Source organism: Tachypleus tridentatus, chromosome 7 (assembly GCF_004210375.1).
Source record: "Tachypleus tridentatus isolate NWPU-2018 chromosome 7, ASM421037v1, whole genome shotgun sequence".
NCBI classification, from domain to species: domain Eukaryota; kingdom Metazoa; phylum Arthropoda; class Merostomata; order Xiphosura; family Limulidae; genus Tachypleus; species Tachypleus tridentatus.
In genome coordinates this window covers 153,562,700-153,589,478 of record NC_134831.1, presented here as the reverse complement: position 1 = coordinate 153,589,478, position 26,779 = coordinate 153,562,700, and the positions used below count along the sequence as shown (strand labels likewise).

The following is a 26,779-nucleotide window of genomic DNA, read 5'->3' as shown; positions in this document are numbered from 1 at the left end:
AATTTCATTATCCATGTCACAAAAGCAAATTTTGAAGGGAATAATGGTCATTTTTTGTACTTTTACAACATAATCAATTAAGAAATAACACATACAATCCAGGAACAAAATTTGTGTTACACAGTGTTCTTTATCATTTCCTTGCGTAGTTTATCACTGGGGTTAAGGCAAGTCAAGCATCAAACAAAACAAATGTTATCAGATCCTTGCCATAAAACTTTGGTTAGGCTGCAATAAGAGTAGTTTGGAATACCAAAACATTTACATAAACCGTTTTTTGATCTATATATTTGAAACCATTTCCAAATTTTAATCATCAACAAATCATTTTCAAACAAGTTGTTTTGTAAGAGTTTACTACTTAAGCCTTTTAAATACTACTGACAGGGCCATATGTTGCGTTAATGTTTCCCTAATACTTGTTGTTTTTAATATTTACGGGTATGAGATGCCTGTTCGTGATGCAATAATATAATTATAATCCTAATAGTGAATTTATTTATGTAAATGTTTATAAAATGACAAAATATCTCGACTACTTTCTTGTCCATGTTATATTACCGCCATATCGACGCAACTTTAATCACTGGTTGTGACTTTTTATGATATGTCTATACGTGCTAGTTGTGCCTTTTTACGATATGTCTGTATGTGCTGAACAAGTTTATTATTCAATCATGCACAAGCTGTGACATACCGTGATGCTTTCAAACTGTAGATTTATTCAAAAAAGAATGATAATAGTGTAAAAATAAATTAACATTAAATGACAGTAATAAAAACCTTCTCATAATTCTGACGTCTTGTGACATAAATAACATCGATGAAATGTTACACCTGAAGAACTTACTTCAGTTCACACAATGGCAGTAGTTCCATTGTAAATAGATTCTAGCTTACGGGCCGATCGTAACTGACTTATTTTTAGCCTCTGAATGATCAAGATCTGTTTGTCATTGGTTCAATCACGTAGGATTAGTCAGCAAGTTACTAATAATCTTATAGAAGGTTTCATCTTTTCAAAATGCTAATACGTAGTCTCAACCACGTAGTCGTATCCCAGAAGACCCTAAGGTATCTGGTATTGATCAATAGGCCAAGTTGGCACTAGATGTAGCAAATACAGTGCGGTTGAAATCTTATCATACCTTCTTTAATTTAGAATGTTATTGTTAATATGATAGTATCTGTAGTATAGTTATCAATCTATTGCATGACAAATACGTTTAATCATTATCTATTTAAAAGAACAATAAATAAATTGATTTTACTTGCTATCCACTGTCTACGAATTATACCTGAGAAAAAACAAAACAAAAACAAATGTCTCTTAATGGATGACTACTACTCTTCTCTTCTTATCCCACACAACAGGTACAATATTTCAACAAAAACGTAAAGCTCATTCTTTAACTATTGCTTTTGAGCTTAATTGCTCAACTTTGTATTGAAGACTGAATGTGCAATTGTAAAGAATAGAGAGATAGTCAAGAGAATGAATAAATGGACATACACACTGGCTAAGAAATATGCAGAAAACCATACGGATATATTGGCAAACATAGCTACAGGCGTTAGACCAGTATAATTTACCAAATAATTATCATTACAGTTACTTGACTTAGTATTAATAACACTTTAACAAAATGCTAAATTATATTTAAATGCTTTGTTTGATCCATGTATGAAATAGCGTAAGTGTTGTTGTTTTTTAACTTTGATTATAGATAACTAACTAGCAGTATAGGTTATTTATTCACTGTAACAGATAAAATGTTAGTTATTTTCAATATACAAAATTAAATAACTGTTGTTTTCACAGAGACATACAATAAACACTCCAGAGCTCATTTTATATCTGTAAATAAATTTTTATATTCATTAAGGATGATATCTGAATACAGAATAAAAAAAATCAAAACTTGTTTAACACAAAATTACAATCATATACACTAAATAATTAAGAAAAATTAATCTTTCTTTTCCTTATTTGCACTTAAGTGCTTGAATAATTAATAAACAAAGCAAAAACAGAATTAAGTAGAGAAAAAAATGAAAAGTTTCCGGATTCTGAAATTAACCTTAAGGTTCAGTTGGTATTGGTTCTTCTGTGGATCCAACAACACACCTCCCAGAAAGCTGGTAATATGAGGCATTTGGTTGACACTTTAAACCTTTCATACAAGTCCCTGCGTGATTCCAAATCCCGCCACATTGATCGTTTAGTCCCTGTTGAGAGAATATCGTATATATTTAACTCCATAAGCTTAAGAAATGGCAAAGACAGAACTATTTTTGCATGCTATAACTTTTGTTTATTTTGAAATTTGTGCAAAGTTACATGAGGACTATCTGTACTAGCCGTCCTTAATATAACTGTGAAAGACTAGAAGGAAGGCAATTAGTCATCACCACCCACTTCCACATCTTGGACTACTCTTTTACCAAACAATAGCGGGATTGACGGTAACATTATAACGCAATTAGGGCAGAAAGGACGAGTATGTTTGGTGGGATATGATGGAAATAAAGAAAGGTTTCATAAAAATACTGCATGATAATATGGCATAAACGTAAAACATTATTTACAGTGAAAAGTTATCTGATTTCCTGACATATTGCTTCTCAAGTTTACAAGATTCAAGTAATAACACCTACGTCTAATACAGTGGTTCCCAATTTTTTTATGCCCCGCACTCCTAAAAAATTTTAATATGTTCTCGCACCCCTCACAGTAATTATTTATTCAAGAATAAAGGTGAAGGTGGCCAAAATAATTTTTTATAATTAGTTTTTAATGATATATAAACAAAAACGAAACATTTGGAAAAGAAAAAATATTACAACAAATTAAAAGTTGCATAAACCCTACATGGCCTACAAAAAATAAATTTTCATCCATGCATGAAATGAAATATATTTGAATTTGAAATACTCAAATGTTCATAAGCCAATTTAAATTTAATGACTCTTTTGTTCCTGTTTATTTCTTACGAGTTTTTCAAAGCGTGGCGTTTTGTTACTGATAGCAATCTGCAAGTCTGCCTGTGCACCCAAGCGATTTCTGGATTTTGTCTTGATTGACAAAAGGGCACTAAATCCAAACTCGCATACGTATGTCTTCGCGAATGGGATGAGGACATTTAGTGCTTTTTCACAATGTCTTGGAAACATGTCCATTGCCGAACACCAATATTGTTCCAAAGTTTTGCTTTCAAACTGCATTTCAAGAACTCGATTTTTGCACAGTTCAATAAGATCTTTCTTCAGTTCTTCATCATCCGACATATTATCCAAATTGAAGGAGTATGGATTCATAATACATTCTTCAGAAGTTTCCAGTTCTCCTCCAAAATATCCATCAAATGACTTTGATAGTATTTCCAAATGATCTACAATTTCTTCACACACACATGGAATTAGGGACTCATCCTCATCCACCATTTCTTCGAGTGATGGAAAATTTGAAAGATTCCCTCTTTTAACTCATCGACATCAAAGATGTAACTTTTCTTTGAAAGCATTTAACTTTTCGCAGCATTTCAATATGTTTATCTTTTCCCTTGAAGAGATACACTCAGGTCATTCATACGAGTGAAAATATCACTCAAATAGACTAGCATTTGGTTGAATTATTGCGATTCTATTTCTCCGGGCAGATCATAGTTACGTTTTTTCAGAGAAGAATCTCGCAGTTCATTGTAGCTCTCCCACATGACAGCCAGCGAACTTCTGTGTGGAAAAGCAAAACTATTGCTCACTTCCAAAATCTTCACAAAGCAACTTGAAGAGGCGGTGGTTCAGAGCGCGACCTCTAATCTAGTTGATGGTCTTCCCAGAAGTGTCAAGGACCTTTTTCAATTTTAGAGGCAATGTTTTTGATACCAAAGCATGTCGATGAAGAAAACAGTGAGTACCTTGAAAGTGCGGAATCTCTTGTTTCATCATTGCAAAAAATCCTGATTTATTTCCTAGCATAGCAGGGGCACCGTCGGTACACACAGAACCAATAAGCTGGATATCTAAATCATATTTCGCAAAGAAGTCCTTCACACACTGGAAGACATATTTCCTTTTTGTGGTTGTTTACAGATCTTCATAGAACAGGAAATATTCCACTATGGCACCATCACGGACATACCTCACTAGTGCGATGAGTTGACTGCAATTTGCAACATTAGTTGTTTCGTCCAATTGGAGAGACATTTCTAAGGGACTAGTCCTGATATCAGAGATAACTTGGTCCAAAATGTCCGAACTTAAATCACCAATTCGGTTTTGAATAACATTATTTGATAACGGCACTAATTTAAGCTTGTTTGAGGCTTCTTTTTCCAGAACAATTGTTGCCATTTCTAATGCACACGGTTTTATTACCTCTTCTGCAATTGTATGGGGCTTCTTTGATTTGGCTACTTTATACGCCGCGTGGTATGTAGCCATCATCAGTGGTTTGTCAGCAGATATAAAACCTAATTTTGGAAGGGTTGCTCGAGAATCAAAGCGGCCTCTTCTACCTTTCAACGATTCAACATCATAGCCTGCAACAGCTGCTCCACCATGCTGGTTGTTGAAGTGTTCCTGCAGCTTAGAGGGCTTCAAATTTGCGTTTGAAAGGACAGCGTCACAAAGCATGCATGGGGTTTTTGCAGATCCTCAGTTGTTCCAATGCAAGTGAAACCAAACTTCACATAATTATCATTACATTTCCTTTTCTTTGACATAATGAAGTTTTTTTGCACGAACACAGAATCAACAATGCACTGACTATCATAGCGTCACTCATGGGTTTATATACTCTGCGAAACTTTCTAGAACATTCTCGAATATACGTCACATGACGTCATCGATTAATTCTGGATACTTTTGAAATAAATATGAATTTAAAATTTCATTATAGGTAATACACAACATAATATTATGTAAAGTAAATGTTTAAAATTTATTTAAATAAAATTCCAGAATGTTTAGATTGAAGCAACTAATAACAATATAGGTATGTGTAAAGATTCAAAGAACACAAAAAGTGACCTTCACACGTTTTCGAACAATGCAACTCAAATAAACACAACATAACCATAGAAAACACCCAAATACCAAATAAACATAAATAAACGCAAAATTAAAGAAGCCTTACTTATAGCCCAAAATAAACCAATACAAAGGAACACTTTTATACCTATATTAATAAATATAATCCAACATTTAAGCACGCCTCTACATTCCTACACTCAATTACACAACCGCCTTCAAACATGTGGCCAGCTATTGGTCAGTTACCTCTTTCTTTCTTTGTGAACCTGACGGTGACTGAAGAAGGTCGAAACGTTGTTCGCTCCTCTACGTAGTGCTTTCGCTATCCATATCAGCCGTTTTTACATATATATAAGGCTATTCCAGTTTTCACGTGGCTTATATACTGCAAAGTATGTCACTATTGAGTTACTTTCGAGTAATGTACCCATATCTTACTGAGAAGTAACATAGCCAAGGATATTATTTTGAGCTGATGTGCAACAGATACAGAAGGACCAACATCAGGAAGTTATTACTGCTGCTACAGCTCTAGAATATTTCAAGATTCCAACTCAGATCTGGTTACTATCTTGGGGAGAGCAATGAACAAGTTTCACCAAAAGGTGGGGTGGTCAGCCCAACTCTCTCAGGGCTGGATGAATCTTGGTATGTGGTTTTCAGAGTATAAGAGTGAAAATAGAGGTTCTGGATGAGGCAGATCTTGTGGTATATAGGGTATTCTGAGCAAAACCATCACCTGAGCTTCATGACATGAACTTCATTCTGGTGAATGAAGACAGACTACAAGTGAATGAAAAAGTATCATGCCCTAACTAAATCTACATTCTTCCACTAAATATATGGATATAGTTTTCTCTGACCTCGGTTTTGGTATTAACATTTTTTGAATGGATGTACTGTAGGGATTATTAGTGAGTTGAAGTTCACCACTAAAGTTAGCGAGATTGACCCCAAAAACGGTAAGCTGCATTAGTCTATGTGGTATCCCTATGTGTACAAGTGGTGTTTCGAGCATTGTCTAATGTATTGTAATTTGTAAAAAATTACAGAAACACCACCAATGAAATGAGACGTTTCTTATCCACAAAGTAAGCAGCAGTAGTTTGCCAATTATCGGTTCAAGTAATATGAAATGTTGGTGTTCTTCTTTTATTCTGCAGTTTTGGATAATAAGTTACAGAAAGTAACCAATGGTAACATTGACTGCATATCTTTCAAAAGTAAATACATAAAAGTATACCAGAATAGTTAGGCTCGATACAGCAGCAACAATTCAGTGACTTGTTGGCAGAATATGGAAATGCATTTATATGACGAGATGGCTGACTACATCAAACAATAATCACACATCATAAATATACATATGATACATTTCCAATCGAACAACAACTATGTAGGTATCCCTGGAGCATTAAGGATATAGTCATTACTTATGTACAGTTAGTATTCAAAGTTCTGCAAAGATCGTAGATAATATAACAAATAACATCACGTTTAGGGACAATATGGGACCTGTTGGTCCATCTTGGTCCAATCCTCTAAACCTAACTAGAATTAATGAATAATTTAATGCCAGCCCTTATTATTCATATATCTTTCAAGCTGTCTTTTAAAATCACTCAAATTTACTACCTCCACAACATCCGAAGGCAACCTATTACATAGTTCAAAAACTCTATTTGAAAACTAAACTTGTCTTAATTGAAAACAACTTCTACCTCACATAAAACTATATTTGTGTACCCTGGTTGTTTAATTATCACAATTAAGTGTGGAAAATGTTGATTCATCAACATTATCAATTCCTTTCACAATCTTAAACAATTCAAAGAGATCTCCCCTAACTCTTCTTTTTTCAAGAGAAAACAATTTTAAATATCTTAGTCTCTCATATGACAACCCCTCCATCCCAGGGATCATTTTTAGTAACTTTTGTCTCAACCATTTCCAATTATTCAATGTATTTTCTATAAAGTAAAGGGTCCAAGACTGGATATAATATTCCAAATGTGGCCTAACCAGAACCTATACAGTGAAATTTTAGATACAACCTAAAATCCGTTTTGCCCTAATGCTAGCAACAGAACACCGTTTGGATGATTTAAAAGGCTGACCAATCATTACTCTAAGATCATTTTCAGTCATGACAATGCAAAAGTTATTCCGACCCAAATTATATTTATAATTCAAATTACGATAACCCATATGCAATATCTTGCATTTATAATAATTAAAACCATCTCCTAAATATTTTCCCAAATCACTAAATGATCTAAATTCTTTGTAAAGCATCAGCACCCTACTTACAGCCAGCAAAACCAAGACCTTGATATCATCAGTAAATTTAAGTAATGTATTGACCATTCCTTCATTTATGTCATTAATGTTAATCAAAACAATGGTTCTAAGACTGAGCCTTGAGATACACCACATGCAACATTAATCCAATTTGACTAAACTCCATAAAAACTCTCTGTCATCAGGCCAAACATTTTTTCCAATTAGTTAACTTATCCCCCATACCTATAGAGATAAGTTTCTTTTCAAGCCTTTTGTGTGTCAATTTGTCAAATGCTTTCAGAAAATCCAAACACACAAAACCTACACCCTTGTCTTTATCTATAATTGTAGTAACATTTTCAAAGCATGTCATGTAAAGTATGATTTTCCTTTAGATAAGTGCTCGGCATGGCCAGGTGGTTAAGGTGCTCGACTTGTAATATGAGGGTCGCGAGTTTGAATCCCTGTCACACCAAACATGCCCACTCTTTCAGTCGAAGGAGCATTATAATGTACGGTCAATCCTGCTATTCGTAGGTAAACAAGTAGCCCAGGAGTTGGCGGGGAGTAATGATGACTAGATGCCTTGCTTCTTCTTATACCGCTCAATTAGGGACAGCTAGGAAAGATATCCCTCGTGTAGCTTTGCATGAAATTCAAAACTATCTAACTAACCTTTAGATCAATGGTTCTTAACCTTGTTGGAGGTACTGAACCGCAGAAGTTTCGTACTTGCATCCACTGAACCCTTCGTAATTGGAAAAATAAAATATGATTTTTTTCAATTTCAAAACATAAGTAGATATTTTATTAGTGCACAAAAAGAACCATGCATCAGTTGCACACAATATCACTGTGTTCAAAGAACAAAACCAACAAAACATGAATTTCACACAAAAATAAAACTCAATGAATATTTACTGCAAATCAATGTGACTTTTGCTGTTGCCTTTCAGAGACAAGTTCAGAAATGCGCGGCTTCACCTTGGCAAGTGCCACTCTCATATCATTTTCGCAACAAAGTCTGTTCCTTTTTTTCGTTTCTATGTCTACCATTCTCGAAAAGGATTGCTCGCAAAGATACATTGTAACAAACTATCTCAAGGGCTTTCTTAGCAATAAGAAGGTACGCTACGATTTGGTAACACCAAAACGTTGAGAGCGTTGTTGTTCTGAAAAGTTGCTGTTGAACCTGGCTCTGTTGAAGTTAAATGATTTCGTCGAGGTATTCATCATCGAAATCTGCTGTCGCAACACTAAACGTGAACGGCTGTCTCACACATGCTGGATATGACTCTCTGGTGAGGAAGTATCCGTCGAGAGACTTTGCGAGCTCATCTAAGTGCATGGAAATTGCTTGCTTCAGTTCCCCGGGTACAGAAATGTCTCCGATTTCAGACACATCTTCGATCTTACTTGAGCCAAGATGTCATTGCTCGTGTTATCTATTCTGCTGCTGATGGTGTCATTTGAAAGAGAAATTTGGGATAACTTATTTTCAGCAGCTTTTCCCAGCATGATATTCGCCATCTTCAACGCAGCTGGTTTTACCAGTGTTTCACCAATGGTGTGTGGTTTGCCCTGCTTTGAGACTAAGTACGCAACTTCGTACGATGCTGTGAGGATGGGTTTGTCGATGGATACAAAGCCGACAACAGGGAAAGTAGTCTTATCATCGAACCTGGCTCTCTTTACCTTGAATTCAGCAAGCGTTGTGTTCTTGTATTTCCCATCTCCATGCAGCTTTAGGAAGTATTCTCTTAGTTTTGCCGGTGCTAGACTAGAATTGCTCAACTTGGCATTGCAAATCATGCATTGAGGACACTGACTCCCATCATGTTCAGTTATACACGTGAATCCATATTGTACGTATTCGCCTGACCACTTTCTGTTTTTGCTCGACATAGTTAGTATGAAGGGATTGAAAGATTAGGAAAAAAATCACAAATAACGCACGATTACTACAGTCACAAGTCAATGCTAAGCGCACGAAGTTCTCTGCAGCACATATATTAAGGCCAAGTGATGTGACGTGATCAGCCGCAGCCAATGATAGCCAAGTGGAGCCTGACGTCACGAATCATATGAGTGGGGTGAACGGAACGGGCACACATACAGTGTGTGTGTGTCTTGACCTCCCCCGAATCCCTGGGGTTCGATTGAACCCAGGTTAAGAACCACTGCTTTAGATAAAAGTCTAAACTTTGTTAAAGGACTTTGCAAATTATCTTTTATCAGACTTTCCAAAACTTTTCTCACTACTGATGTAAGACTGATAGGCCTATAATTTTTGGGACAACTATCACACCTCCCTTGAAAATAGTAGTGGCATTGGCTAATTTCCAAACTAATGGTATTTATTTACTATTCAAGGACTTCCAAAGAATTGTAACAAGTGGCTCACATATCAAATTCCTGATCCCATTTAAACTTTCAAATCACTGAAGATGAGAAATACCGATTAAGTCTTCATTAGTAAAAACTGAAGAAAAAGCAGAATTTAATAATCTAGCCATTTTATAACCATCAGATATAAGTTTTCCTCAAGGATCCACATCGTAACATTTGTTTACCCTTAATGTACTAACAGTTACTTTTTATGTTTGAAGACAATTTTTTTATGCATCCTGTTTGGCAACCTTCTTTGACAATTTACCTGCTCATTTTGAGCAACTAGCACACACACACGTAACAGACAGTTACAACTGCAAGAAAGAGTGATATACCATTGTTATCAAACATCGAGCAGTGGCACTAAGTCCTTGATACAAATGGTGTTCTCCAGATCTCTTAAGAAGGAGAATTTCTAGATTTTGCACAGCACAATGACTGGAGGATTTTTCGGCTACATTTAGCATTTTCTGTTGTCCAAAGAAAAAGCCAATACAATCAGGTAAACTACACAAAACAATTGTTTGTTCTCCTCTACAAAGAAAGTTTGTGGATAAGCCTTGTCCTCTCCAGAATACAGAACGACATCACCTGCAGGTACTCGTTTAAAATAATTGTTAAATGCTTGGTCTTTCATTACAGCTATCTATATTTTTATCTTGTTTGTTAAAATTGTTATTAATATATCGATTGTTGAAATTATTTTCGCTATTCTGAACTTTGTAGAAAAACATTAACTCTTAAAGATTATTACTAATACTATTACCAGAATATTTGAAAGGATTTATATTTATTTGTCCTTGAAGATGTTTCATTTGTAATGAGGCCCGGCATGGCCAAGTGTGTTAAGGCGTTCGCCTCTCAATCGTATCAAACATGTTCGCCCTTTCAGCCGTGGGGGCGTTATAATGTGACGATCAATTCCACTATTCGTTGGTAAAAGAGTAGCCCAAGAGTTGGCGGTGGGTGGTGATGACTAGCTGCCTTCCCTCTAGTCTTACACTGATAAATTAGGGACCGCTAGCGCAGATAGCCCTCGACTAGCTTTGCGCGAAATTCAAAAAACAAACAAAAACAAGCCATTTGTAATGCGATATTTGAAACAGTTTATTCTAAATGCAAGTTCTCTAGTGTGATGCAAATGAATTTATATGTTGCTAGTTAAAAATTAACTTAAATATTCCAAGAAATGAATTTACAAAACATAAATTTTAATACATTGATTAAATAATTACCTTGGCACAAACGGTACAGCATTTACATTGATCAAGCAACTTTTCCGTGGTGCATGGCTCTATTGGCTCACATTTTGAAGTGTCGCATGTAACACAAAAATAGGGCATTGAAGCAGCAGTGGACCTGTTTAAAATATACAAGGCCTTATTTTAGATTTAATTTTCAACAAAAGAGTACCAGAGCTGTAAATATACTAGTTTAATCTTAAAATGGGCTAAGAGTATTCCTAAAGTGTGGTCTTATGATATTTGTGAAATGTACTTCGTATACTTATCGAAGTACGTACACGTTGTTGTCATTATGTGAAATTAGATTATGGCAACTGAGTTAATAGTTTTCATAAATTACTATTTGTTGTGTGATGGATTTACTATTATATATCTATTTTAATATCGATGTTTGTTTTAGTTAAATACATATTTAAAACTTTACATAACTTATACCGTTAAATCTGTATTGCGAAATTCCCACTTATTTACTAAAATTATAGATTTTCAAGTGTATGGATCAATAGTATGTTTTTAGGTAAACGTTAGAATATCGTTTATATTGTTGGCTAACCTGAAATTTCGAGAAACTGTCCTTACACCTATAAAAAGGGACAGTATACATTATTGGTTTGCTACAGTCAATATACTATAAGCCTCGGAAGCGATAACTGTGATCAGATATTTGACCAGGAACGTTTATAAATTTCGAACATTAGAAACCGTTTAACATCAGTGAATTCACACCAGACATTATCATTTTTATAAATACATTATATAACTTCAGCGGTTAAAAAACTTAAGGTGTGATTAGCGAAGCTCCCGGTTAAGTGAATTGTATTTACATCAACTTCAAATTAATTCGCCTATCGTGAACCCTTGATGAGATATCAAGGAAGTTCGAGATCAGATAGAGGACTCAAAATTGTTTGTAAGTTTGTAAACTTTTGTACAGATACCATTATTTGTAATAACCGTTATTATAAATTGCTTTATTGTTTGTATATTAAAATATATTTGTATTAGAAAAGAAACTGAGTGTATCGATCTGGTTGGCACATATCATAAATTGGATAAATATAGACATTTATTTAAATTCTAAATTTAAGTTATATTTAACTCAGTTTTAGGCTATTCGAAATAGTAATACGTAACAGAAATAATGTTGTAACTGAGGTTCTCTTGGAATAATTTTTAATTGGTACGTTATAATAGGTAACTCTGACTTAACTGACCCTTAAGCATGTGTATTATAATATAATCTAAAAGGATATTCAATGCAATTAATAAGCATTCTTTGGGTAAACTGTCTTCTTCCAGGAGCTGTATATCCTCATTTCATTAATTATGAATAGAAAACTAGTTTATCAGATTAAATTTCTACACAAAGAAATCAATTCAGCTTCTATTCACACCTTAATCATAATGATTATGTTGTCTACAGTACATTAATAAGGTAACAATGAACAATTACCCTTATCCTAAATTCTAAAAGATAAAATATATTTATATATACCCATATAAGTAAATTATTAATAAACAGGCGTATTATTTCATATTTTGTATTTTATTGTAAAAAGCTTGTATCCACATTCCTAGGTTATTTTAATTGTTTTACTTCTCTATTAAGTGTTGGCCTTCTTTTTGAAGATATAATTTAATATTGTGAAGAATATTTTGGAAATTTTAATGATCTTATTATAATATTTCCAAATGTTTTGAGCATAGAGCTTACCAGGACTACCAGCAATAAATTTCTAACGTTAGTTAAAATTTGCTCACCCAAATATCATACATATCAAAAAATAAAAGCAAAAAGTTTTTGAATTGTAACAAAATATTATACTTATCAAAGTTAATAAATGCTTAGCGAGATAACTTGAAAACACTGCTTTTTTAAGCCTGTAAGCTTATTGATAGTTACTATTTATTGATAGTTATATTTAATAAAATATTATACACATCAAAAAAGAAAAGCAAACTTTTGGTTTTAAATCAAAACCATTTTTATAAGGTTTCATGACTGAATGGTCACTTTAACTAAAAATAAGCTTAGAGAGTTAAAATTGCGTTCAATAACTTTGATATGTAAACTATTTACCCACCCAAATATTATACTATATATTTAGTAAAATATTATACATATCAAAAAAGAAAGCAAACTTTTTGAATTATAACTTCTTAGTCTGTATGCTTATTGATAGTTAATATATATATAATAATGTAGCTTTAAAATAGACACAACGACTTCTATGAGTATGTGCGTTTAGATTATGGCTCAAAACAAAGCAGGAGTCACCCAAATATTATACATATCAAAAAAGAAAAGCAATCTTTTTGTTATAATTCAAAACCCTTTTTCTAAACTTTCACGACTGAATGATCACTTTTGTTCCAAGTGTCTTCATTTTCCTATATCGAAAGCTATAGCGAAATACAGTTTTCATCAAAATATTTACATATTTGGCAACAAATACAATTATTCTTATTCTTAAGATGGAATACAAATACACTTAACACTGCTAAACTGAGTAATGCATGTTATATTAAATTTCGACATAAGTAATTTTTTTATCATCAGCTACGTTTTATGGACATCATTAACGATTTATTAAAACAGCGGCCTCCGACAAGGACAGCGGTAAGTCAACGGATTTGAAACGTTAAAATCAGGGGTTCGATTCCCCTCGGTGGGCTCAGAAGATAGTCTAATGTGGCTTTGCTATAAGAAAAACACACACAAACAAACATTAAAATAGCAAAACATTTTATAAGACATTTAATTCAGCATTTCACCTATCACAAAAGAAAACCTTTTGATACAAAGCATATGTAATGGCGAAATATAACATCAATTTATTATAAATAGCTTCTGTAACATTATATCATTTCATATTTGGTACCTGGTTGGTCTTCCTTGTACTCTAATAACGTTTGCAAGATGATATGGCATGCTGTCGATGATATTATTGATGGAATACAACGTGATTTTATCTAAACTTGCCAATAGTAGGCGCTACATCTCAGCTATAGTAGCTGGATCTACGGTTGTGATTAACAATCTTCTGGCTCAGTTATGCTTAACACTTTTTAACTGGATTACGATGTGGAGGCTTTGATGGCCATGCCAATCATATAACATCTTTATTGAGATGATCCTGTACAATACACACTGTGGGCAATGGCATTGTTATCCTCGAACACAAAGTTATTTTTATAGAGCAAAAATATCATCTGCATATGATGCCTGTATGAAGTGCAATTGACGTATCTCTGGAGGACACGAAGATTACCTTTCGGCCATGTACTGCACCGCCTCCTACATGTTCCATGTGGGATAAACAGTTCTCCCTCATCTCTTCTCTAGGTAAACGACGAAGCTGAGTCTTACCATCAGCTTTAACAGACCAGAGACAGGTCTCATCTGAAAATATGACACATCACAAGTGCCTTAACTGTACGTTAGCATGCTGTCTTATTCAAGTAACACAGTAACGGTGGTAAGTTATGGTTAATATAATTCTTGATGACGAGAAACCCACTTGAAATAAAAATGTATCTCAGAACGACTGATATGGGTATTAACGCTTATTGATAAGGAGAGAACAACGTTTCGACCTTCAGGTTAAGATGATCTAGGAAGGTCAAAACGTTGTTCTCTCCTTATCAATAAAAGTGTTAATACCCATAACAGCCGCTTTGAGATACTTTTTTATGGTTAATATCAGTTTGCAGATTGCTCTTTTTAAAAAATAATCTTGTTTGGCCAATCTCTTATTTGCTTTTCCTCTGGATGGCCTGAAATGTATATGTTCGTGTCATTCATGTAGTAAGGTGTTGCAAGACTTCTTTCGACCTTGACGTCTTAACCTAATAAAAACACAGTCATGTTGGGCAGTAGTTTTGCGGCGTTTACCAGTAGTCTTTCCAGGAGCAAAGTTTCCTGTAGTCTGATGACTTTTGCACTTGACAAGGCATGACTCGACACCAAGTACAGATAAATTGTCTGAAAAAGTGTTGCTTTGTTTCGAAAAATATTATGCCAAAAAATCCTTTTATACAAAACAGGTGTGTATGTGTGTTTTGACAAGCAAATGCTCTTAACAACTTATACAGATCAGAATAACAACTGCATATGTTTGCCCGATCATACACTACCTTCACTAATCGAATATTTACTCAATAATTACTTTGTGCATGTATACAGTAAAATCAACACAAAACAGTATGCAACAAATATAGCCAAGATAGTAATCCCGTACAGAGATTATTTAAGATTAAAAGTAGTATGACAGTGCAGTTTTCAGTGGCTCGGTGGTTAGCTTGTGGTTTCTTGGCGCTAAAAATTGAATTACCCTTAGCAATAAAAAATATTTATAAAATTGTTTAATATCCAATACTGGAAACATTTCCTTTCTGTATTTAGTCTACTTGAAATCTCAATTATGATTTATTTATTTTTCTCTTGGCCTCCCATACCTGCATAAATACAAAGTTATTGTTGAGGACGTTTTGTTTAGTTTTTGTTTGTAACGCAAATGTGCATACCTTTTAAAGCATTCAAAACATTATCAGTACACCTAAAAGCTGTGGGTACTGTGATACTGTCTCGCAGGGGCGTAGATTTTTTACACCCGATGGGGGGATGATTTTTGCAACCACTTATATGGACTGTTCAATTTGCAAATTGGTAATCTCTGATTATGTGAACCTGAAAGCTGTAAACATGCAGTCACAGAGTAATCTTGTTGCCACGATACTTCAAGGTTTCCATGTAGGTTTATATAAGTGAAGTGTTGTGAACAATTTTCGAAATTTTAATACAATAAATACAAATGTGTCACAAATTAACTGCCACATGAATTTATTCCTGCACACTGCAGAGTATAAAAGATGGCCATTATACTTGACAAGGCTACTAATAACTTTCATTGCATGAATTACGTTTTCAAATATCAATAAAATTAGTAATTACCCTTGATAAGTTTATATCTACTGAAAAACTGTTCATGTTGTTTGATAAAAAAATCAAAATATCTTTGCGAAATCTTAAAAATTACACATCAATACAAAGTAGCACATAATTATTCATACTTTTCATTGAAGTAAGATTCATGTAGTCCTCTAGTCTACATGTTCCCAAACGTAGACCTCCTTTGTGATGATCTGTTTATGAATTCTTCCATAAGTTTTTCTATATTTATTTTGTCGACCTCATCTTTGTGAGTGTGACAAACTGCCACATAGTTCAGGCGGCACTGAGATAAAGTTGACCTTAACTACGTCTTCAACTGTCTTAATGCAGAAAAGCTGCGTTCACATTCGCAGCTGGATACTGGACATACAAGCAAAATTTTCATGAGAAGAAACACTTCACTAAACATCTGCTGGCTTGTTTCATGCACTTTACAGTAAGCATCCTTCGCACCTTTCAGAGATACTGCTTTTGTTGTTCCTTTGAACATGGGCAACTGAAACTCGAGCCGTTGTGCAGAGATTTCTGGATAGAAGTTTATAACCGAGTTGCCAATCTTGCCAGATGTGATCATGTTATCAAGTGCCAGATATTGCCTCAAGTCATTGTTGTCTGCATTGAATCTAGTGGTCAGATGTTCTATGACTGTGTCCACAAATTCAAAATATTGGCTTCTGTAGTAATCTCTAGCTGTTGCAGAATGGTGTGCTGAGCCATCACCTGTGATCCTTTTGGGGTCTGCGAATGCGTGGTAGTTCAATAGGCACCAGATCTAAGTAAGTTACTTTTTTATGAGCTTCATCAAATATCTTGTTGTAATTTTCCTCTCTTCACAATATCCGCAATTGCTCAACTGTCATTGCAGATGCCTCAATCATGCCAGATACTGTCGCTGATTTTGCTTGGAATGCACGGTTTAGTTCCTCTAATGCAGCTAATGGATGCTGAGCCATCAACAATCTTAAAACTGTCTTTTCTTTGTCAAATTTGTCGAGCAGATTTCGTGCTTTCACTGCTACATCTGATTTTTCATTTGCTAATTCAGACAAAGAATCAACAATGTCACTGTAGTGATCATTAGCACATGTAATTGCAGATAGGCGGCACAATCAGGGTGTTGGACACAGTGGGCGGATGTATTTAACTGGACCATTGTGGCTGTCTGATGATACAATATTTTCAAAGATTATCTTGTATTTGCCTGACCTCTGAAGCAAGACACCAAGTTCATGTACCCACTGAATAGAATCTCGAACACATTCACAAGCTTCAAATGCATGTTGCATTATTAAATTAGCCTTATGTGCTCCGCAGTGAAAAAACAAAGCTGGGAGTTGCTTCTCTTTTATTTTTGCCTGACATCCACTGTACGCGCAACTCATGTTAGCGGCTCCATCATAAGTTTGTGCTCTTAATCCTGACAGTGATAAATTGAGTCTAGTCAGTACATCAAGTAGATTCGAGGATATTGTTTCACCAGTTGCATTGGAAACACTGTACAAACCAAGAAATGTCTCATGGACGTCAAGGTTCTCATCTACGTATCATACACATATTGCTTCCTGTTCGGCATCTGTAACATTTTGAGTGCCATCAACCATTAATGCAAAGATGTTACTTTGCTGCACTTCGTGTGCTATATTCCTCAGTATTTGATGGCTGAATATCTCCATTATTTCATTCTGAGCCTGGGGTGATGTGAATGTGGTTTTCTTTGATAAGTGGGCTGTCAACTTAGGATTTTCTTCTTTCGGGATCTTCATTAACAGCAGGAAGTTCCCCTCCGTATCAGTATGTCCACGTAATGCTGAACCTTGACGCAGTAAGAAATGTAAACTTCTGAATATTTTGGCTAGACTTCTTTTGCATTCTTCCTGCTGCTTCTTTTTTCCATCATGTAGCTGGACAGTCACTGGAGATATAGCGAATCTGTGCTGAGAGGAGGATTGGTGTTTGTTGAATTTTTGTTTTGCCTTTTTCCAGTTGCAAAAACCGGTGGATATGAAGGTATACTCCACTGGCCTCTCCGATTTCCCTGTAAAAAGGCCTTTATTTTTTGCCTTGGCACAATGAAAGCATATGACCTTTTGAGTCTGATTGTCGAAGTGCAGCCATGGGAACTCATCAAACTACTTGCCCTAGAAGTTGATATTTTGAGATTTTGCTTTCTGTTGTGGTATTAGTTGTGCGTCTGGATGATATGGCTTTCCACACTGTATCTGTGGAGTGTCAGATTTTTCATTACTGCACAAACGTGTTTCACTACTATCTGGTGGTTCATGATGTGCAATAGTTGCACAAGCATTTTCAGACTCGTCCTTTGATGAACATGGTATTTTCTCTGTGTTTCTATTCCTTTGCTTGAGGTTGTTGGATTATTTACATCTGCATTGTTACTTGTAGTACCAGTAACTGGCTTGTAGAACTGTCTAATATCGGAAAGTTTCAGACGCTTGCTTGTCATAATTGGAATCTGTTTCCCAGATGACTCAACAGGCTAAAATACAGTCTTTATTAAAAAACTCTAACGTACAACGAACGAAGATAGAACAGAATGGAAGTGGGACTGAACTGTATAATGTATTTATGTCGAACGCACGAACCTCACAGTGACTTCCGAGCCGACTGACCGCCTGGGCATCGCTGGGACAATAAAGTGTGCTAGTTGCAACACAAGTAATTCCAAGTTTCTCGAAAAATACTTGAACAATCACAAATATATTATATTCCTGTTAAAGCTCATCAAAAGGCAAACACGTTGTGATATAATGTCTATAAGCACGTCTATTAAATAAAAACACCTAAACAAAAATTAGCAATACAATTCGAGTAGAGGCTTCAGGCCGTTGAAATCGCTCCTTTCGTGTTCTAATTATACAAGAAAATACAATATATTTGCTATCTATGATAAGAGAATATATTGTTCATTCACCATAAAATTAAGATGTACACTTTATTAGAGGGCGATGATAATCTGAAATTTCATGGATTAATGAGGGCCACAAACACATCTCTAATGAGCCCTGTTGTAAAATCGAGGCTCAGACTAAAGGGAGCGGAGGGGGTTGATGTAGGGCGCGTCTGGATCCGAGCGGCCCGAACCTGTCGTTAACTGTACACTAAACGTACACTATGGTCAGTGGCTTCGGTAGCTAAGAAGAGTAAGGCAAGATAATAAAACTGGCTAGACATTCATAAGAACAAATGGCGTAGGAAAACCGCACAATATACACATAAGATTGATGCAGCTACAAGCTACAAATGGCCTGCAGATCTAGATCACAGGAATTTACGCTTGGGAGTAATATTTTCGAATTTCATGCTCTGTTCAATCTGTTGTGATGAAGATTTTACTTGATCTTACACTACATACAAAACGTAGGTAGATTCTGTGATTGTGCTTGCAAGCCTTGCATGTATACTTAGGCCTACTGACTGATACGAACTATCGGTTAGATCGAAAAGCTTAGAAGCACGCCTATATTAAAGATGTACATTTCGGATACTGAAAAAGCCTACATCTAGGCCTAATTATGTAATTTGATTGGTAAAAACATGAGAATCACAAAAACAAACACACAATTTGTAGGCCTGTGATGCAATAAAACAACTCAACAGACCAAACTGTAGGGGGAATAACTGTATGCACCATACTCCCCACCTAAAATGAAGGGGGGATGTATACCCCCATCCCCTCCAGGATCTACGCCCCTGTATCTTGGTTAGTATCAAAAAACTGTTTGATAATTAAAAGTGAGAGTTTTACAAGTGCTATAAATGTGTGTAAGAGTATCTGAAAGGGTATGCTGACTGAAATACATAAGTTACGTTGTATAATTGAGGTTTGGCACAGAAAACTACACTGCTTACCTTCATGTCAAGGTGCAAAAACTGAGAAGAGTTCTTAATATTCCAGATAAGTCTAAATCAATTGAATCTTTCAGTGAGTTATCCATGTATAATTGGCATTTAGTATTGATTTTACAACTATTAAATGGAAGTTTGGGATATACGGAAAAGTACATTATATGCATTTCGTGATCTAGAAATGAATTGTATAGCGATGTTTAAAATTGAAGTAATAAATGTCTAAACATGCTAATTTTAATGCTACGCTTTATAAAATTACTATTGTTATTGTACTTACCACGAAACAGTGGTCATAAAGATGAACATAAACAATACAATCTGCATTGTTTGGTTTGATGCTGAAAAGGAAAGAATGAACAGCAAAATTAATATATACTACTATATCTGTTATACATACTAAACATCTGCCATACATACTGAATATATTTTTATACATATTACACAAATATTTGTTATATATATCATTTCCCCGAAAGGTGGCTTAAGGTCGCCTTGAGGGGTCATCTGTTTCAACCACTTGCACCACTATACAGTAGTGTAATATCAATCTGTCAGTCAGCAGACACTAAAATCTGTACTTTTGTGACATCAGTAAAGCGGGTGCATGCCATGAATCACGAGAATAATTTATACATTCTGTGAGCTACAACACAAAATAACATAGAAACTTCAAAAGCAAAAAACTAAGCCTCCCCCAGTGGCTCAGCGGTACGTCTGCGGACTTACAACGCTAAAAAACTAGGTTTCGATACCCGTGGTGGGCAAAGCATCGATAGCCCATTGTGTAGCTCTGCGTTTAATTCAAAACAGCAAGAACTAAAATATTTTACGCATAATTTTCATTTTATTTACTCTTTACACAGAACCCTTTCGGACATATATATATGTATGTATGTATATTTTTCTGTCATAGATACTATATATACCTGTCATACGTACTACACATATCTGTCATAAATAGTATACATTTCCTATTCATACTAAATATGTCTGTAATAAATACCATACATATTTGTCATAGATACTACATATCTGCCATACATATCTGTTATAGATACATCACTCATACGTGATATATATATATCTTTCATCACTCTTTCTGTCTCTCTCTATATATACATAAAGTCAAAATAGAATTTACCTGTTTCAGCCACTTAATTTTTTTCCTAATGAGCTTTGTTTCCTCCAGCAAATCTATAAATTATTAAAATATTCATATTTTGTCATTGGTATCACAAAACATCTTTACTTAAATGTTATCGCATTGAAAACGATGCTTTCTGTTCTTTTAGAAACTTTTTAACAATTTATGTAAAATTAAAAATATTCTATAATTCCATATTACTCGTGTTATTTTCCTGTACAACTGTTAAGTTATCTTGTATCAGGTTTTACTAGGTCACTAGTGTTGTCGTTGGTAAAATAGTAGCCTAAGAGTTGGCGGTGGGTGGTAATGACTAGCTGCCTTCCCTTCTAGTCTTACACTGCTAAATTAGGAACGGCTAGCGCGGTTAGCACTCATGTAGCTTTGCGCGAAATTCAAATCGTATCTATATGTATGCTGTTTTAAAAACTGTAGAGAGATAAAAAGAAAACAACAAATAAATGAACAGTACTTATGAATATTCCGCCGAGTGTGTTTTTCTAATAGCAAAACCACATAAGGTTCTTTGCTATGTCCACCGAGGAGAAACGAACCCCTCCCTTTAAAATCGCAAATCCGAAGAGTTACCGATGTCTCAGCAGCGGACTTACTTAAAAAGAAACCTATCTTGATCATTCTTAACCAAATGACAACAATCAGAAAGCTTGTTCAGACCTACGCTGTTTGTTTGGAACAACTTAACTTGGATTTTGTTTTATTAATAAGGAAGTCTTAATACAAAACAGAAGTGTTTCAACAATGCATTTATAAGCATACAAATACTTCACCGAAACTACAGTTCAACAGTTACTAACATCACCTTCACATTTAAAAACCGGAAAGTTGCATACATTAATTCTAATAAAAATATCACTTGGACCAGAATCTTACCATTGTGTGGTTGGTTTGGGAATTTCGCACAAAGCTACTCGAGGGCTATCTGTGCTAGCCGTCCTTAATTTAGCAGTGTAAGACTAGAGGGAAGGCAGCTAGTCATCACCACCCACCGCTAACTCTTGGGCTACTCTTTTACCAAAGAATAGTGGGATTGACCGTCACATTATACACCACCACGGCTGGGAGGGCGCGCATGTTTAGCGCGACGCGGGCGCGAACCCGCCAATTACGAGTCGCACGCCTTACGCGCTAGGCCATGCCGGGCCAACCATTGGGTAATATAAAAGATAATAATATTAGAAAATGTTGTTTTCTTAATTTAATTAAATAATAAACATTCCACGTTTCAGCCATTTTGCTTGATTTTGCTCCAGGACAAGTTTTATAAAAGTTATAACTAATCTCGGTTTGTTCTAACTTAAGTTGCTTACACCATTCAAACATATACGGTAGACCTGTATAGACAGATGTAATAAATTTTTATTTTATTTGTAGAAAACTTATCTTTGATTAAAGCTACACGTGCTCATAACGAGTCGGGAAACGTTCTATAAATCTTCATCAGTCACCTTTCAAATTTTGCCAGATCTTAAGATATTCTTGGTTTTTAATACACAGAGTACTTATGAAAAACGTATTGGATAGCAAATGTATCTTTACAATTCTTGTAAATGTATGATTTCTTTGCTCTGTGGCGTCTCGATATACTTTTACGTTACACCACAAGTAACTGTGATACTTCATGTTAAAATTGAATGCAACAGATAAGTATTAAACCGTACCGATGCTATAGATTTGGAAGCAATGCATGGCGTAGAATAAACTCAACTCAGGTGGCAAAGTAAAGACTAAAACGCAAGTGTAGAACAAAGAACAACAAATTTATTGTTCACACAAAACTTGAAATCAGAAGTGCTGGGGTGATTACAATCAATCTTAAGTTATTATTGTAGAAGGGTATTGACTGCTGGCGCTATGGAAGAATATGTCCTCTAAGAGGGGAGAAAAACGTATCAGAGTTGTATATATACCACGTAGATCAGATAAAGTCCTATTGAGGTATTCCACAATCCAAAATCACCTAGGCCAGCATTTATTCTAATTATATAGATCCAAGTAGAGAATAACGGCTAATACTAACCTGTACATGTATACAAAATTGTTTGAAAATACATATCGGTGAAAATTTTAATTATTAAAACATTCCCTAGTAACTACAACAAAACGCTGCATACGTTAAAAACAATCACCAGGTCACAGGCGTTTATGTTGTTGCAGTTTTGGTAATTAAAGTGTTTTCATCACAAGTTTGGTGTAGCTGTTTTAATACAGTCCTTCCTTTCCATGTTAATATTTACTTAGCTATTGAAACAATAATTTTACATGTATATGTGAGTGAGTATATATTCTTTTCCATGTTATGGAAAGGTAAAACAAAGCTGTTCACTTTTAACTGCCACAGTAAATATAAAGACGATGAATAGTAAAATATTATAACAACGACAGTATTATATGTGGTGATTATATTTCATCTCCAATAATCAATGTAATTTCTTATTACGGTGCTTCTATACGTATAAAAGTGCAAAGTCCAAAACTTATAAACAAAACTCTGTGACAGAAACTTACAGTGTTTTCAAATTTTGGGTCTCGTTTGAAAATCTTTACAACTTTTGTATGTGATCCTGTCTGCTAAATTCTTAATCAGAAACTTTCTAGTTTCAGCTTTGAAAACAACGAAGTTGAAAAAATATTCTTATGAGGCATCATGTGAAATATTCTAAGATTATTCTTTGCAGTTTAATGCATAGCCAGGTGATTAGGACGCTTGACTTGTAATCTGAGGGTTGCGGGTTCGAATCCTTGTCACACCAAACATGCTCGCCCTTTCAGCCGTGGGGGCGTTATAATGTTACGGTCAATCTCACTATTCTTTGGTAAAAGAGTAGCCCAAGAGTTGGCAGTGGGTAGTAATGACTAGTCGCCTTCTCTCTAGTCTTACACTGCTAAATTAGGGAAGGCTAGAGCAGATGGTCCTCGTGTAGCTTTGCGCGAAATTTAATACAAACAAATAAAACAAAGCCTCACGTTGGGCTATCTTTGCTGAGCACTCGTACGAGTAGAAACGAAAATGGAGATTGAAGGGTGCTAAGCTTCTTCAGGTTTAAAACTACAATTCTTCTGAAGACTGGAAATAAAGAATAGCATTTACCCGATAAGATAATGATTTGACACTCGCACGTGTACAATACCACAATTCTCTGTATGATAGTTCTGTTTTAAATATCACAGAACAGTCTCAGTAAACTGGCATCAGGTCGATTGAGCCTTTAACAGGTGTATTAATAACAGTAAAGAATGATTAGCTGTCATTAAGTATGATGACGTTGCTCTGTTCATGATAATACTCAAACAAATTGTACCTTTCACTCCGCCTTACCTTTACTTTTACAAGTTTATTAACTAAGTTAACAAAATTGAACAAGCAATGCGAGAATGGGTAAATGGTGAAGTTCTCAGACTCCAAGGTTAAGTGTTCATCAGATAATTTACTGTACAATATGTTTTCTTCAATATTACAGTAATATAGGGTTATTTAACTACGAAACCCATTATACAGTAGATAAAAGACTGTAGTTCATCAAAAAAATTATTTTTGCCCAGTAATTCAAAACGTCATTTGCTAAGCACAAATGTTCTCAATTGGGCGACATTTTTATCGCCCAGTCACTATATTAAATATGCTCTGCAGTAATCATATATAATTTTTTTCGCGTGCACTTTTCTAATGTACCTTGATTTTCATCTTTGTATTTCCAGATAGGGCTATTCTATTTATTATTTGGCTCATAATTTTTCTGCACCATGATAATCCAATTCACTGCAAAGAGTGATGTTATAAATCGATAATTCTTACCTGTCACTGTACTAGCTTCTTTTCACAGATCAGCCAAGTCTTTCTATAACAGAACCAACTCCATTTCAAATAATAATGTATTCCTCCGCCCCACAGGAAATAGTAGTGTACACATTGATTTCCTTTATCCTTTTCCTTGGTTGATGAAATCTGAAGGGCGCCCAACATCCGGTTAATTAATTAGTCTTTCGTTTTGTTTTTTATTTATATTACTTGGCTTGTTACATTTGTAAGTAGCAATCTTGTTTCTTCCTAAAAACATGTATGTGTCAGTGAACTAACTCAATCATTGTACACACAAATATCTCTCAAACGCCATATATAAGTTTTCGAAACTACACTGTATATATTGTACAGAATACAATAAAACACAATTTAAACATTTGATAGTGTCATTACCACTTTTTTCAATATGTATAAACACAGCCCATTGTTCTCAGGCCGTCTAATTAGATCTGGATGCTTTTCTGCCATAGAAATTCAGTATAACAGTCGAATAAGTAAAACGTTTTGACATTCCATATTGTCGGTTCATTTTTCAGATATCAGTGTCTGAACTGTGATCATGGATGACTAATTTTATTCAATTTTAGTCTGAAATTGCAAAAGGCAGTTGCATCTCTCATTTCAAGTTCATTTGTCTTGCTGTCATTTTCTAGAATAAAATCCATACTGACAAGATTAACTAAGGGCTTTTCACAGAGTATCTGATATGCGAAAAGGTAATATAAAAATTTATCAGTTTCATTATCCACTAGGATATCTCAACATTGTATATTAAGGATATGTCTAAAATGAAAATATAACTCTCTTTGTTGTTAATGAAAATTCTTGGTCTAAAAATGTCCCTCCTATATGTTTCCGTATTAATTTTCCAGTTAACGTTAACTTGTTAACTCAGAGATTAATTAATTAATTATAAAGACTTTCATAGAGACAAATCCGGAAATGTTGATACATCTTGTAAATTTTTGTATTTTAGACTTCAAGTTGTTTTTGAAGCTACTATCATATTTTTGGTTTGTTGTGTTGTATTTATTAAATTCAGTATGGTAGTTGGCCGGATATAGTACTGTTTGAGAATTACAAAAGGGTGGTAATATAGATTTTTATTCTTTTATAATGCATAGCTTTATTTACTTGTTTCACTTCATTTTGCTGTGTTGTTTGTATTTTATGAACTGTAAGGTCTTTGATAAACGATGATTTGCAATTAATGGAATTGTCATTTCCACCATTTCATAATTAGTAAATAATATATATTTATTCTGACGTATTCTGGTACTTCCTTTAAGATTAGATGGAAGTGTTTTGTTGTGTGTAGCTATTGATATTCATAGAAAGGCCATATACTTGTACTAACCCTCTAGTTTTCATAGAAAAACTATTGTTCCATAAAACTTGTGCTTGTCCGGCTCTGTTTCTGGGCCATGCCCTCCTCAAATGAAGTCATATTTGTATGTTTATTTACAATAAATGTTGCCAGTAAATACCTCAGCATATTCTCAACTTCGAATATAAACTTTATTTCTTCACTCATGTTTTTCTCTTTACTGAGTTTTTATTTTTATCTGCAGGGGCAATCGTGGTCCACTGGTTTTAGCACCAGTGTGTGGTGATGATTTTCCGTGGTTCGCGCCTTATTTCCACCAAAAGCTCTGCACTTTGAATTGTGTGGTTTCAACTCCCACTGCTCTGTCCGACAACAGCCGCCGCCCAGGGATTAATGGAGTGTTGTTGATTAATAACTTTCATTCTAACCTATCACTGCTAAAGTGGGAATGGCTAACACAAAAAACAATCCAGTTTTGATTTTAAGAGTTATTATTCTACGAATAATGTATTGCAATTTCTTTGGTGTAGTTATTCCTTTCACTAATTACAAACTGTTAATAGTTTCTTTATCTTAACTTCTTATTCTGCAATTTCATTGACGTATTAAATTAACAATTCTAGCCATTATTCCTTTCGAACCATGCATTCATTAATAACAGTTGAAAAAAGCATTGATGAAGGTGAACTGTAAAGTTATTGAAACGTTGAAA

At 34.7% G+C, this 26,779-nt stretch overlaps 1 protein-coding gene across 2 annotated transcripts; it reads right to left on the bottom strand.

The window, feature by feature from the left end:
• Nucleotides 1–1,850: 1,850 nt before the first annotated feature.
• Nucleotides 1,851–24,840, bottom strand: LOC143256933 (single insulin-like growth factor-binding domain protein-2). Of its 2 annotated transcripts, XM_076514827.1 has the most exons (5): nucleotides 24,735–24,840; nucleotides 20,918–20,970; nucleotides 20,054–20,114; nucleotides 10,944–11,067; nucleotides 1,851–2,229 (listed from the first exon to the last, which is right to left on the bottom strand). In XM_076514827.1, the coding sequence occupies exons 3-5, from the start codon at nucleotides 20,098–20,100 to the stop codon at nucleotides 2,083–2,085; spliced, it is 318 nt and encodes a 105-aa protein (XP_076370942.1). In that variant the 5' UTR covers nucleotides 20,101–20,114; nucleotides 20,918–20,970; nucleotides 24,735–24,840; the 3' UTR covers nucleotides 1,851–2,082. The 2 variants fall into 2 exon arrangements, with proteins under 2 accessions (XP_076370942.1, XP_076370943.1); XM_076514828.1 differs by lacking the exon at nucleotides 20,918–20,970 and having other exon boundaries at nucleotides 24,735–24,831.
• Between the last annotated feature and the right edge of the window lie 1,939 nt (nucleotides 24,841–26,779).